Source organism: Gracilinanus agilis, chromosome 6 (assembly GCF_016433145.1).
Source record: "Gracilinanus agilis isolate LMUSP501 chromosome 6, AgileGrace, whole genome shotgun sequence".
NCBI classification, from domain to species: domain Eukaryota; kingdom Metazoa; phylum Chordata; class Mammalia; order Didelphimorphia; family Didelphidae; genus Gracilinanus; species Gracilinanus agilis.
In genome coordinates, this window is record NC_058135.1 from 147,189,045 (window position 1) to 147,204,630 (window position 15,586).

Consider the following 15,586-nt stretch of genomic DNA (forward strand, 5'->3'; position numbering starts at 1 on the left):
CTCTCTCTCTCTCTCTCTCTCTCTCTCTCTCTCTGTCTCTTTCTCACCCCCATTCTTTTCCCCTGTCTGTCTGTCTGTCTGTCTGTCTGTCTGTCACACACACACACACACACACACACACACACACACACACACACACACACAGTCTCTCAGACCTAATGGCACAAATGAGGGATAATACATTAGAGTGAATAAAAGGCTAATCCTCAAGTCCTGCCTTGAAGATAAACTCCCCATGGGACCATGGAAAGGTTACTGAACCTGTGAGCGTCCCTGAGCAACTCTCTTCACCCTTTCAGTTGGAGGAGAGTTCCTGATCGTCATCACTTGCAGGTGTCCGTGCCAGAAGCACAGTGTAGTGGGTAGAACAGCCTAACTGGGTGTGCTCCCGCCTCAAACCCCTCTTAGCTGTGTGACTTCTCTCGGGCTCTGTCTCCTCCGGAACATGGATAAAACAAGAGCGCTCGCCTCAAAGAGAGTCCAAGGGGTTCAAATGAGGCGATGCACCTAAAGTGCGTGGCAAGCATTTTAAAAGCATGTTCATGCTCTTTCAAAGCTTTTTGGACGTTGGCTGCTACTACTACCGCTACCTCTGCAATTACTTCCCATCCCACCACCACCACCGCTACTTTTGTCATGACTATGGTTCAGTCATTTTTCAGTCACGTCCAACTCTTTGTAAATCCATTTGGGGTTTTCTTGCCAAAGATACTGGCGTGGTTTACCATTTCCTTCTCATTTTACAGATGAGTAAACTGAGTCAAATAGGTAAAATGACTTGCGCAGGGTCACACAGCTAATAAGTGTCTGAGTCCACATTTGAATTCAGGAAGAGGAGTCTTCCTGACTCCAAGCCCACCATGCTATGCAGTACGGTGTCACCTAAATACTCCAACTACTGCCACCACTATGACTGCTTCCACTACCACTACCACTACTACAATGTTATCACCAGCATGGACCAAAAAGAAATGTTATCATAATCTAAAACCATATCAAGGGCATTTGTCATTTCCAAGCCAGAAATAGGAATGCAGAAACATGGACAAGGAGACTCCTCCACACTTCTGCAGCTCAGTCCCCACCACATCTTTGGACAAACACTGAAACCCGAGTTTCAAAGGATCAAGGGGGGGAAGGGGCGCAGCGAGGTGGCTCAGGGGATAGAGTGCCACGCCTGGAGATCCTGGGCTCAGACACTCCCCAGCTGGGTGACCCTGGGCAAGTCACTTAACCCCCACTGCCTAGCCCTTACTGCTCTTCTGCCTTCAGTCTGATACTCAGTACAGGGAATCCCTAAATGGATTCTTATTCATCCAACCTCTCCCTGGCTGGAAGAGCCTCCCACAAAGGACGCAGGACACCACACTTTCAGGAGTGGGGCAGAGAGCTGCAGCAGCCTGGCCCAAGCGATGATTTCAAGAACACTGGGAAGCCAGAGGAAGGAAACTGGCCACTCTGGTGGGGGAGGAAAACCCCAAACTAGGCTACATCCCAGTAATTTGTACTTGAAGTGTGACATGATCCGAGTTCCTCGAGTACTAGGAAAATGATAAAATCTCACTCGGGGAGCCCTGGAGGACAAAAGTCTCTAAGACATCACCTCCCTGAGGGCATAAAAAAGTCCCCCACGCGTATTGGATCCCTCGTAAATGTTTGCTGGGAACAAAGACAGACTTCTTCAGTGTCTGAAGAGACTCCACTGCGCTCCTAAAAGGTGAGGAGTCAATGGCTTAGACGTCAACTGGAGGCCAAGGAGAAGCCAAAAAAGTGAAGGCACACAGCAAAGAGGCCGAATTAGGTGTTCACAGTCTGAACGAGGTTCAAATCCTTATTATCTGAGGGGACTTGGATGGCAGTCAGTTTCCATCCATCAAGGGTCTCCTGTGTGCCCAGACCACTTGCTTCTGCTCTCTAGATCATGAGATCTTGGACTGAAAGTTAGAAGGGACATCAGAGACCATTTAGTCCAACACCTTCGTTTTATAGATCAGTAAACTCAGACCAGAGAAGTGAAGGGATGTGCCTCATCTCACACAGGTGGGAAGGAGAATCTGAGCCACGTACTCTCATTCCCAAAGTCATTTTCTCTCCCTGCTTTCTTCCACTGCCTCCGTTTTCTCGTCTACCACACAGGGATGGGCATTCAGGGGTCACGGAGACGAATCAGACGGTCTCCGCGGTCACCAGCGGCCCCACACGGATGCTCCTTATTAGCCTGCCCATTTTTAGAAGTTGGCACAAATCTCTCCAAGTTGCCCAAAGCATCCTGTGGATAGATTTCCATCGATGCTAACAATAACCCAAGTTTGGGGAGCAGGTTTTATCCGTGTCATTTTGTTAAATGGCTCAACTCGAGGGATATATTTCAGAAAGAGAGTGACAGAAGCTTGGAACTGGGCCTCAGAGATCATTTGGTCCAACTTATACCAGAAAAAGAATCCTGACTTTGACCCACTAACAACACTCATGCAGCCTCTGCCTGAATGTTTCCAGGAAGGAGGGAGCCCTCGGACTTCCCGAGGCAGTCCATTCTCCTTCTGAATAGCTCTAATCATTACTTTTCACCTGATATAAGGTTGACATTGATCTCCTTTCGGTTTCCATATATTGTTCCTGATTCTCCCCTCTGGGGCCAAACAGAAAAACTCCAGATAAAGATTCAGACTAGCATTTCTACCCACCATGTTCAAAAACCCCACTCTCCATGGCTAGACCCCCTGCTCAAAACTAGAGGAAAAAACCCAACAGCCCTCCGTTGAGGATCCTGAAAGCTGAGCACAGAACACCTGGCGAGGCACCTGTTTAGGGAAGTGTTCGAGGTCATATATGCCTGCTGTGGCTAGGCGTGAGTGACCACCAAGAGCTTTGCTTTCTGCTCACCTCTCAGGAAGCTAGACTGGACCCTCAGGGGGGACCTAACTCTTCCAGTTTAGCCTTTTCAGTATGCTTACTCTGTGTGACTCTAGGCATGTCACTTCGCCCTCCATTGCCTAGCCCTTCTGCCTTGAAACCAATACTCAGTATTGATTCTAAGATAGAGGGTAAGGGTTAAAAAAATGTCTGCTAACTTCAGCAGCTCTGTGGTCTTAGAGATGTGAGGATGACCTCGAAAGGGATCAACCGCACCCCTACTGAGCTCAAGGAACCCAAGACTGACCCTTTACTCCAGATGGGAGAAATATACTGGCTGGTGCAGTGTTAATAAAGATTTATTAAGTGCTTACGAGTACAAGGAATCACTATTGAAGATAAGGCTATACCCCCCCCCCAAAAAAAGAAGCCTTTATCCTCAGGGTGTTTACAATCTGATAGGGAATTTAAGAAATTGTATGTAAGAAAGCATGATTTTTCAATGGATTTCCTAATAAGAAAGAAGGAAAGATCCCCAGAAAATGTTTTGGGAGAAAAGATTATCAGGGAGAGACAGAGGCAGAGAAATTATTAATTATTTACTATGTGCCAGGCACTGTGCTAAGTGTTAGGGATAGAAAATCAAGCCAGTCCCTGCACTCCTATTTACATTCTAGCAGAGGAAAGACACCACCTAAAGGGGAGCTGGGAATCTGGGAGAAAGGGTGCCAGAGGGAGAAGGCAAGGCTTCTGAGCTGAGGATCACCTGAGCAGGACGGGTGCCCTTCGAGCCCAGGCTAAGGAGTATGGCTTATCCTACAGACCAGAAGTTCCCAACTTGATTACTGAACATGAGAACCCCTTTTTAAGCTCACTGATCTCACAAATCGCCACACACAATGGTAGCTTCATCTACCAAGGGGTTATAAGATAAAATATAAGACAGGAGGGAGGTGGTAGTCAAGGGGAAAGCCCAGAAGACGATGATTTCAAGAGTTCAAAAGTGTGCAGACTCTGGAGCCATCTCCTACTAATAGTCAGTCTCAGGGGTGCCAGCCCTGCTGGCTGCCACTCTGGGGATGAAGGCAGCAAGGAGCCCCTTAATGTTAAGTGGGATGGAGGCAGAATTTGGAATCTATATCACAAGACAGGAAGAGGACTAATAATCTCAATAGAGAAACCCAGCATTAGGTAAGAGAGATCCTTCCCTCATTAGGGATGGTGTGGTACTAAGGCAAGAACTCTGGGCTCACATTCAAAGAACCTGGGTTCCCATTTCAGCTCTGCCATTTCCTAGCTGTGTAACTCGGAGCAAGCCATCTCGCCTCTGAATGAATTTCCTCCTGTGTAAAATGAGGGAGTTTCACAGGATGGTTTCTCAGGTTCTTCCCATCCCTGGATCTATAATACAGATTGTCCCAGTCAGAAACAAGATGGGACAGTAAACCAATGAATGAGAATGAGTCAGAGAGTTTGAATCTCTGCTTAAATGGGTAATAAATGTATGAACAAGTAAGCCAAGAGAAAGGACCAGTGTGTTTTACCTTGTAATTATCCTTAATGGACGAACTTAACAAATAGCTTTTCTTTCACACCCAGCTCCCTCATCTCCAACGCCCACACCAATCCCTCAGGCTTTCTGCCATGGGTCTGCTTCTGAAGGTGGGCCAAACCAGAGCAGGAACCAAAGAGATCTCCCATGTCAGAGATGAGAATCTGACTGTCCTCGATTCCTGAAATTTCCTTCCTGCTAAGGACCTTCGTATTCACACTCCAGAATAGGAACCATCAATGGAATATGGAAAAGTACAAATTTAGACAGACCTGGAAGGCACCCTCCAGATCTTCTAGTCCAATCACTTCATTTAATAATAATTAAGTCCCAACTGATTTGTCCAAGGTCACACGGGTAGTAAAGAAGCACCAGGAATTCAAAACCAGCTCCTATCTCCAAATTTAGCGCTCTACTGCTGTGTAACTGCCAGCAAGTGAAAGAATATATCTTTCCTGAGGGCAGGGATTGGTACAGGGAGTTCTGGACTAAGGAATTCCCTCTATCAATGCTGGTCAGTCCCTTCATAGCAATTTATCTAGACTCAGAGATCTGCCTAGAGGTCTGAGAGATTGACCTTCCCAGAGTCACAAAATCAAAATGGGTCAATAGCAAGATTTGAATCCAGGTCTTCTTGGATCTGAGGCCAGCTCAACGTCCACTCTGTCTGGCACATAGTGGATATTTTTTTAATTGAGCTAAAGCATTTAGCATGTCTCCAAATTTCCCTTCTGCAGTCTAAAGAATTCTGAGATCTTGTCCTCCTAAAACAGATAAATGGGGGGGATGGGGAGGGAGAGAAGGGGGAAAATCTTTGCAGCCTGTTTCCTTATAAAAATATTTTTCTAAGATATACAGTGAATGGATTCAAATTTTTAAGAATAAGAGCTGAACCCTGATTGACAAATGGTCAAAGGATATGAATTTTAAGAGGAAAAAGTTTTAGTTCTCAAGAGCCATTTAAAAAAATTATTTAAATCACTATTAAAGAAGTTCAAATTAAAATAATTCTGGGGCACCTCCTCACATCTATCAGATCAATAAAGATGACGTAAAAGAAAATGCCAAATGCTGGGGGGGGCTGTGAGAAAACAAGCACATTGATTCACTGTTGATGGAATTGTGAACTGGTCCAGCAATTCTGAATTATGTTCCAAAAGTTATTCACTGGGCAAACCCTTCAATCTAGCAATATCAAAATTAGGTCTAAGCTCCAAAAAGATAAAATAATGAAGAAAAGGATCATATGTAAAAAACATTGATAGCAGTAACTTTTGTGGTCACAAACAATTGGAAACTAATGGGGTACCCATCAACCGCAGAATGGCCGAACAAATTTATAGCATATAACTATAACTATATACACACACATATATATATTATAATATATATATTACATATATATAACATTTTGTGTTGTATATATGTATCATTTCACACAGCAATATATATTTATAAATACTAAATAAACTATCATGCAATGGAACTATTGTGCTTTAATCAATAGGGAAGGGCAAAGTTTCAGAGAAACCTGAGAAGACATGTATGAACAGATTAAAGCAGAGTGAAGTGAAGCAGAACAATTTCTGTAACGTTATTGCAATGCAATGATTAACCACAGTTTCATGGAACTCAAGATTAAAGACACTGCTGAACTCCTGACAGAGAGGTGATGAACTCAGACTTTTTTTTTATGTTCTTCCCCAAGAGGGGAATTTGTTTTGCTTGATTCTTCATGTCTGTAACAGGAATTTCATTTGTCTTTCTTTCTCTGGGGACAGGGAGGAGGGGAGAGGGAAGACAGAAGAAAGAAGATTTTCTTTGAAAGAAATAAAAACAAATGGAAAAAAAAAACCTTCCCTCTTCTTAAAAAAAGAAAATTTCTAGAAGACAGAAATCCTGAACAGGTACCTCTGGAAAATCCAGTCCAGAAGATGGAACTCAGCAGAATGGTCCCCATCCCCTGAAGTGTGTGCCTACCAAATTCTTCTTTCATTTTTATGCTCATCTAGAATCACTACTCTACAATTTTTTTATAAATTTCAACATTTATCCTCTATGGCTCCGGGAACCATGCAGATACTTTGGGGAGGAAGTGAGGGGAGAGCAGGGGAGAAGAAGGAGGTATGGTTTATGGTGTGTATCTTTCTACCTGGCCACAGGTTCTGGTATGGTTCCTGGGCTCACTGGCACCTGGACTCCCTTCTCCCATTCCTGCCTCCAAGGGTCTGCCAACACATAATATTCATCTGGGTTCAGCTGGTAGGAGTCATGAAGTTTCATCGCCGTGATCAGGTCTGTCCTGAACACCTGCAAAGGGAGAGAAAAGAACGCTGACATTTGATATTTATATTTCCTGTTCACAGAAGCTTCTAGCTCCAAGGAGACCATGCAGGTGACAAAGTCCCTGTAGCCACATGAAAACGACCTGACCTATTCCACGAGAGACTTTTAGCTCGACACCCATTCAATCTGTTCACGCTGGCAGGGAGTGGAGTGGGGGAACCTAGCGACCATGCTCAGAATTCCCTGATCCCTGGGCTCTCCTCTCCTCAGCCTTGTTCTGCTCAAACACAGTACTGTGTCTGGAGAAACACCAACAGCCACATTCCCCCAAAGCTTCCCCAAAAGGACTCTCCACTTGCTCTGAAGAAGGCAAAAAGCATGCACTGGAAACCTCTGGAGGGAGGTTGTTAGATTAAGGACATTCTCTTAGCACATGTTTACAAACCTAAAATTCAATGTAAAACTCAAAACAAGACTTTCTCAAACTCCATAGAAGCCTAGAGTCTGAGCCTCTACTCTGAAACCAGGCACTACTTTGACACCTGCCAGTATAGTCCTAATGTGCCGGTTGTCTTCCAAAGATCCAGAGCCTGCTTTACCTGTCTGTCTGTCTGTCTATCATTTGCCTACCTTCCACAGGTCTGTCTACCTATCCATCCATCTACCTGTCTGTCTCTGTCTCTAGCTATCTACCTACCCATTCAAGCATCTGTCTCATCTGTTTATCCATCCATCCATCTACCTGTCTGTCTGTCTCTGTGTCTCTACCTATCTACCTACCTACTCAAGCATCTATTTTATCTGTCCATTCAGCTTATCTTTCTGTCTATCTCTGTCTACCTACCCAACCGTCCATCCATCTAGTCTCAGACGCTTCCTAGCTTGGTAAACTTAGATAATTAATTTTCTGCATGTGTTTCCTCATGTGTAAAGATAATTATAGCACCTAGCTCCCAAAACTGTGGCAAGGATCAAACGACAGCCCGTGTGTAAAGCGCTCTGTCACCCTAAAAGGGCTTTATCAAAATTGGCTCACCGGCTGACCCAGGATGAATGACAAGGCAGAAGCTAGTATCAGCTGGGACCAGCTAGGAATCTAGCTCTGGGAACTGTCAGAAGGGACATTAGAAATGATAGTCTCCCCAGCCCCCAGAGCCAAACTTGTCTTGTGCATGACGGTGCTAAATCAGGGACAGACAAAATATCCAGCAAAAACGTGCTTGTCCCACACCTTCCTGGGCACACCTTCTCTCTGTGGGCTAGGGGATGTATGGGAGAAGCATCTCAAGAGCGCTGGGAAGTCCATATTGGACCAAAGCAAAACAAAACCAGAAGAGGAGCAGGGTGCACCTCTTCCAAGAGAGCTTCTGCACTTCCCATCTCGGACCAAAGGAAAACCAACACCTCCAGAAAAGCTCACATGCGGACAAATGCATCTGGGGCACTGAGAAAAAACAGAGTCTGCCTCCTGGCCCTGAGCAAAGCAATAGCAACAGCAGAGGCAAGAGGGCAAAAGCTTCTGACCACTGGCACCTCCGAGCCTGGGGGCTCCTGGGGCTGGCACTCCTGTCCAAGGGGCTGGTGCAGCAGCTCTGACCTTGGCAATGAGACTGGCTCGAGAGGAAAGCATCCATCTGTAAACTCCACTCTCTGTTTACACAAGCCTCAAGTCTCAATGCCAGATTCCCTGCCCAGGACAAGGAGTGCTCTCAATCTCTCTCTCTGTCTCTGTCTGTCTGTCTCTCTGTCTGTCTGTCTTTCTCTGTCTCTGTCTCTCTCTGTTTCTGTCTCTCTGTCTCTGTTTCTGTCTCTCTCTGTCTCTGAATCTCTCATCTCTCTCTCTCATCTCTCTCTCTCTCTCTCTCTCTCTCTCTCTCTGTCCCTCTCTCTGACTCCTCCAAGTCCATGTTGGGTACATGCAAAGGGCTCCAGAACTGACCCTCTCCAAGGACTCATTTTGTCCCAGAGCAAACCAAGATCACCATAATAAAAGTTTAAGGCAGCATTCCAAAAAACAACAAGGATGACGACAAAACAGGTTCCCCCCCCCCCCCAACGCTACCACTCACTCCCAGAATGCCCACAGACTGAGGAGCAGCCAACAGCTGTCTACAGAAGCATCACAGGGCGAGGGAACAGCTAGAGGAAGCAGCGCACATGCCCCCAGTGCAGTAGGCAGCTCCCTGAGCTCGCCCTAGCCCCACCGAGCAGCTGATGGATGGGTCCCAGCTCCCAGCTCCAGCCATCGCCAGGCAGAAATCTATGTTTTCTGTAAGTCCTGCGGACTCACGACAGACCCCAGCTCAGGGGAAGGACGAGTCTGGCTAAAGGAAGGCAGGAAAACAAAAGAGAAGAATGAAGGAGGCCACCTCCGTCCCTACGGTCCCCTCACCCACAAAGGGCAGGGCAGGGAGGTGGCGACACCGAGAGGGAAGGGCTGTCCCCACGCTCATGAGCGGGCAGCATCGATATTTTCAGTGGGCAGCGATTAAGGGAAGGACTTAACTGGGAAGGAACCAGTAGCATAATTGCATTTTGATGAAAAACTAGCCCACGGAGAAGGGTTTTGCCAAGTGCCTTAGGTCCACGGCCAGGCTGCTTGACCCTGGAGCCCCACACCACGGAGGAGGCATGCCATTTCCTAACGGTTCAGCCCCTGGGGCACTGGAATTTCAACCCGTCAAAAGCTAACTCATTCATTCCCCCTTATTTTCCAGTAAAATGAAACAAACAGGAGGAGTGAGGTCTGGGGCAACAGTTAAGGAAAAGGAGGATGGAAAGAAGGAAGGAAAGAGACACAACCATAAGCACTAGAAAGGATTCAGAACAAGAGGAAGGAAAGGGACCCCGGAGGGCCGCACTGGAACCACAGGCCAAAACCAATGAGTGACGGGAACACGAAGGCTTAATTAATGCCCTTCGGATCCCTCCTCCAAGGGCCCAGCTGCTCCCAAAATAATGGTTTTCTTTCTTCTTTTCCCTTCTTTCCTTTTTTTTTTTTAAACCCTTACCTTTCGTCTTAGAATCAATACTGTGTACTGCTTCCAAGACACAAGAGTGGTAAGGGCTGGGCAATGGGGCCTAAGTGACTTGCCCATTTTTTTTTCATTTTTATACCCTTACCTTCCATCTTAGAATCAATACTGTGTAATGGTTCCAAGGCAGAAGAGCAGTAAGGGAAACATAATGGGGTTTAAGTGACTTGCCCAGGATCACACGGCTAGGAAGTATCTGAGGCCAGATTTGAATCCAGGACCTCCTATGTCCAGGTGTGGCTCTCCAACCCCTGAGCCATCCAGCTACCCCTTCCCATATGTTTTTTTCCATAATTACCATTTTCTCAGAGTATTCACTATCATCTTGGTATTCCAACCCCCCGAGTCTCCCTAGCATTTCCCTCTGAAGTCCTTGAAGCGGTAGGGCAAGCTGGAGGCAAACTAAGCCTTCCTCCGAGAAATCTGCCTTCCCATCCCTGTCACTCAGTGGTTGCCGTCGCCTTTGAGCCTGTCCTGTTTAGAGAAAACTGGAAGACTTATCAAGGAATCTGCCCCCGTGTCTCTCAGGCACAAAGAGGCTCGCTGTGAAAAATGCCAAAGATCAAGGCCCGTTTCCTTCCTTGATTTACATTCCTCAAAGCACTGCAAAAGAGCAGATTGCTAGATGGACAGGTAAGTCCTTAGCAAACATCCAGGCCAGCAGCAGTGAGGGGCTATGGAATGCACCTACGAACCAGTATTTACCAGGAAGGGAAGGAAGACAGGAAAGGGGACATGGCGGGGTCAGAGGATGGGAAGGGGAAGAGAGAGAACCTCAAAAACAATTCCCAAAACAAAAACTGTTCAAAATGACATTGGGTTGGTGCCAAAGAAGCCAAAAAGTCAGGGCTAAAACTAACTTGAGGCTGGCAGTGACTGTAGCAGCTGCTGAAATCCCTGATCTCCTGGCCAGAGGGAAAGTTGCTGGGTGCCAGCTGAGACGGAGCAGGAAAGGAAAGAGAATAGAATTAGGAAGAAATGCACTCAACAACCAGGTCTGTGTGTGTGTGTGTGTATGTGTGTGTGGTGTGCATGTGTGTGTGTCTGTGTGTGTGTTTGTGTGTCTGTGTGTCTGTGTGTCTGTGTGTGTGCGTGTGTGTGTGTGTGTGTGTGTGTGTACTTCCCAGAAGCTGCAAAATCTGATGCAATTCAGGAAATACCTCGGAGGGCTTGCGGTCTTCATGTCTGGAACATGAGTTTCTCCTGTGTCGTGATCTGGACTGCTGGGACCAAGTCGTAGAGAGGCCTGAAGGTATAAAAATCCAAATGGGAGCAATGAAAAACGGGACCAAGCGCTCATCATCCATAAAGCCCCTCTGCAGGATCATCGGGCCACCTTTCTGGACCCCGGATCGAGGACACCTTTCCTCCCCGCTCCAGTCCACCCTACCTCCCGGCCCCGCTGTCGGGCCAGCAGAGATCTCCACGGGCCAACCTCCTAACTGAAGGGAGATGAGGGCCTGGGAGGCGCCTTAGGCTGGACTCTGAGAAGGGAACTGTACAAAGTTGCTATTTCTGAAACAAGTTTCCTAAGATACAATTCAGTTCAGTAAGTATACAGAGTGTCCCAAAAGTCTTAGTGTGGTTTAAAATTTTAATTTGTCCATCTCTATGTGTATATTTGTGTATATGTATGTATAGATAGTATATATAGTCTATAAGTATATAATATATGTATATATATATATTTACAGTGTGTCTATAGTATACTACATATTATATTGGCTATTATATGACGTTATTATATATACATATACTCTCTGCAGATAATCTATATATATATATACTTTTTATATACATACACATATACTCTCTATATACATATACTCTCTATATATATACAAATAATCTATATAAATTCTGTATATATACATATACTCTACTTATATACTCAATCTATAGATTATCTATACATACACTCTATATATACACACAGAATATCTATACTCTCTCTCTATATATATATACATATTCTCTATGTATAATCTATATAAATACTTTCTATAGATAATCTATATATACATACAGAATATCTATATATACTCTCTCTATATATATACATATTCTCTATGTATAATCTATATAAATACTTTCTATAGATAATCTATATATACATACAGAATATCTATATATACTCTCTCTATATATAACTTATATAAATACTTTCTATAGATAATCTATACATACACTCTCTCTATATATACACAGAATATCTATATATACTCTCTCTATATATACATATTCTCTATATATAATCTATATAAATACTTTCTATAGATAATCTATATATACATACAGAATATCTATATATACTCTCTATATATATATATTCTCTATATATATTCTCTATATATAACATATATAAATACTTTCTATAGATAATCTATACATACACTCTCTATATATACACAGAATATCTATATATACTCTATATAACCTATATAAATACCTTCTATAGATAATCTATACATACACTATATATTCACACACAAAATCTATATACTCTATTTACATATTCTATATATAATCTATATATTTTCTATAGATAATCTATACATATACTGTATATGTACATTCTATAGATAATCTATATAAATACTCTATAATCCATACGTACTCGATACAGACATAATCTATAGAAAAGCTCTCTATAGATAATCTATACATATACACTCCATATATATACATGGATAATCTATATAAATACTCTCTCTATACATATACTCTCCCTACATACATATTCTTTATATGTATATATAGAGAGATAGATAGATGTTATCTCTAGTATGAGATCTACATAAATATAGATAAGGGAGATTTCCAAGGATATCGTTTATTAAACAAATAAACACATTCACGTGGGGGGGGGGGTGCATCTCTGCATCCCTACCTACATATCTCCAAGCCTGGGACCAAACTGGACAGAACCTCAAGGCGCCCCGACATGTTCCAGCCTCCTCGTTTTGCCAGAGAGAAGCCGGACCAAGCTGCACTAAGTGGCCCTGCTCGGGGTCCCCGGTTTCCCAAGAGGCTTTCTCAGAACCCAAAGCAGCGCTCCTTCCATCATTGCTCCGGGACTTCCCCCAGTCACGCCTCCATTCTGTCTGGCCCTTCTCCAGCCGCCACTGACCTGCCCAGCAGGACGGCCGCTCTCAAAGCCATCCTTGTGGAAGGGGGAGGCCGTGCCCGTCTAGCTCCCTGATGGAGAGAGGGGAGGATAAATGCCGGCGAGTTTACTATCCTCCCGACTTCCCTCAAGGCAGAGCATCCCCTGGCGCACAGGTGGCTCTCCTCCCTCCGTGCAGATGTCACCTCTCTCCAAGCAGTGGAGCGTCAAACTCAGTCACTTACCAAATACAGAGTGACAGACGTCGCCCCGGCCAGTGGTCAAAATAAAGCCTTGGGCAATGCATCACAGAGGGCAGGTGCAAGGGAGGTGCCAAAGATATGAATGTTAAAAAGGAAATAAATAAAAAACCGTTCCTGGCTCCCAGGAGCCGACATCCTCTTGGGATCGAAGATATCCATGAAAAGCAGAGAGGGCCAGCCCCAACCATTTACAAAAGCTACTAAAGCCCTGGCAAGCTGCAAAGGGAGGGTTAAAGTCCGAGCCCTGGACCCCAGGTTGGCCCCGGTGCACCTCCCATGATACCCCTCCGCCTTTTGGCTAATATCTCCATTTCGCTTAGTGAGGTGGAAAAAAATATTTTATTTGACTTGAAGGAAACCTTTTTAAGTGCACTATATCACTACAAGCAATTGTAGCAAGAATTATTATCCTCAACCTATCCCCAAAATATAAAATCCAAACAGAATAAAAATAAAAACTTGGCTTTTGCTAGAACAGGCCAACACAGACCCATTCCTGGAGACTCTATAAAGCTCTGCCTATAACAAACAGCCACCCTTTGGGATGGTGGCCTTTTTAAACACTTTCTCTGCTTCCTACTAGAATCCCCATCTGGCCTGACAGTCCTGAACCCCCTTTCTTCCTCTGGCTCCCTCCCTGTTCTGTAGGGCCACGTCTCCATCCTCTCCCCTGAGCATGCAGATGCTGAGTCCCATCTCCCCATTTTCTAGATGGAGAAATTAGCCTCGAGGTCACACCAGCTATAAAGGGCTAAACTGAGTCTCAGGCCCTGGTCTTCTGCCTCCAAAGCCAACCTGTTTTCCAGGACACCACAGGGACCTGCGTGGGTAAGTCCTCTGTGGCCAGGGGTCACCAGGAAGAGGAGCCCGGATGGGTTAGGACTTAGGCCAGTTTGGGAAGCAGAGAGGAAATGAACCAAAGAATGAATGAATGAATGAATGAATGAATGAATGAATGAATGAATGAAACAATGGTCCCACTGAAATATTTGAATTATAAGCTCCTACAAAGCCCAGGAGACTGGGAAGGATGCAGACTGTAGAAAATGCTTCTGGCCACCAGGTGGCACCATGGATTGAGAACTGGAACCAGAGTCAAGAAGATCCGAGTTCAAATACAAGGAGAGGTGACCCTGGCCAAATGATTTGTCTTGCCTCCATTTTCCTTAGTTAGTCTCTATAAAATGGGGATAATAATCACACCTACTTCAAAGTTGTAAAGATCCAATGAGACCATATTTGGTATGTTCCCTGCAAAGCCTTTTAATGCACTATAGAATTGTTAGATATTATAGAAGCTAAAGTGTCCCTTTGGAATGGTTTTCTTTAGGAGCTTAGAATTTTAACTTATACCACCGTGGGTGGACTATCTTAATATCACCCTTTTTTGGGCCTACCCTGAGCCCTCTCTCCCCTGGCTTAAGTCCTTCTCAAAGCAATCTTCCCCACGTTCCTCACTTCCCCAAAACTGGGTCCTCGCCGCTTTCTTTAATCACTGACCTAAGCAGTCATTTGTGTGTTCCCCTCAAAATAATGAAAAGTGTGGCTCAAAAGAGGGAAGAAATCTTAGTGAAATGATTCAACCCAACATGAAAAGAAATTAAAACACTCTACCAGCGAGACAAGACAACTTATCACCACTCAGGCTCCAGGGTCCAGGATATGAAAGAGCAAAATATCCAAAAAACGTGGGATAATCCTGAAGATGTAAAACAAATTATCTTTTTCCTGCCAGGTGGAACCAGGATGTCAAAGGTCTCCTCAGCATCTCAGTCCAGTATTTAGGAGGTCTACATTGCCCTATGCCTTCCATGTCCCATCTACCTGGAAATGATCATCAAATCTTTGATGGCCATTTGATGGGTCTTTTCTATCGACTGGAAAGGTAAGATTTTCTCCATATGTGACTGACACTGCAATTACCATTTGATTTCTAAAATCATTCCTTGACCGGTTCTAAAATTCTTCCAAAAATCTGTTTTTTAGCTTTCTGAAGCAAAAGGAAACTTATATTTCTTCTTTGAGAAAGAAAAAGTTAGCATGGTGGAAAGAGCACTATAAACTTGGGCAGAATTGACTAAGCCAAGTTCAAATCTCATCTCCTTTACTTACTGTTTCTACCTCTCTGGCTCTCTTCCTTCTGGATAAAATGATGAAGTGGAACTAGAGGGTCTCTAAAGCTCATTACACTCATGTGGATGAACGTAAAGAACTCAAAGCTCGACCGAAACGTGAAGAAAAGCAAATACCCTTTGGAAGTTTTACCTCGGGGAAATACGAGAAAAGGGGGAAATGACATGGGCAAGCTGTATGGAATGGAGTTTGGGGATAAAGGCAGCTGGAGTAGCACAGAAGATGACTGGCACTAGCCTCTTAAGCAGTGGTCCCTAGCTTTTCTTGAAAAATTCCCTTTTTAGAAGAGATGAGAAATATCTTCTGTCACTCAGAATCACTGCAGCCTGAGAACAAAAGATGAGTTAAATGCAAAAAG

General features: G+C 44.5%; 1 protein-coding gene across 1 annotated transcript in view; it reads right to left on the reverse strand.

Annotated features, from left to right (window-relative positions):
- JADE1 (jade family PHD finger 1) overlaps nucleotides 1-12,672 on the reverse strand; it is a 49,608-nt gene extending 36,936 nt beyond the window's left edge. Inside the window, exons 1-4 of the mRNA XM_044681715.1 lie at nucleotides 12,655-12,672; nucleotides 10,887-11,168; nucleotides 10,587-10,661; nucleotides 6,558-6,715 (exon numbers count right to left, since the gene is read on the reverse strand). Of these exons, the coding sequence (XP_044537650.1) occupies nucleotides 6,558-6,715; nucleotides 10,587-10,661; nucleotides 10,887-11,168; nucleotides 12,655-12,672 (533 nt within the window). The remainder of the gene's footprint in view (nucleotides 1-6,557; nucleotides 6,716-10,586; nucleotides 10,662-10,886; nucleotides 11,169-12,654) is intronic.
- Nucleotides 12,673-15,586: the final 2,914 nt, after the last annotated feature.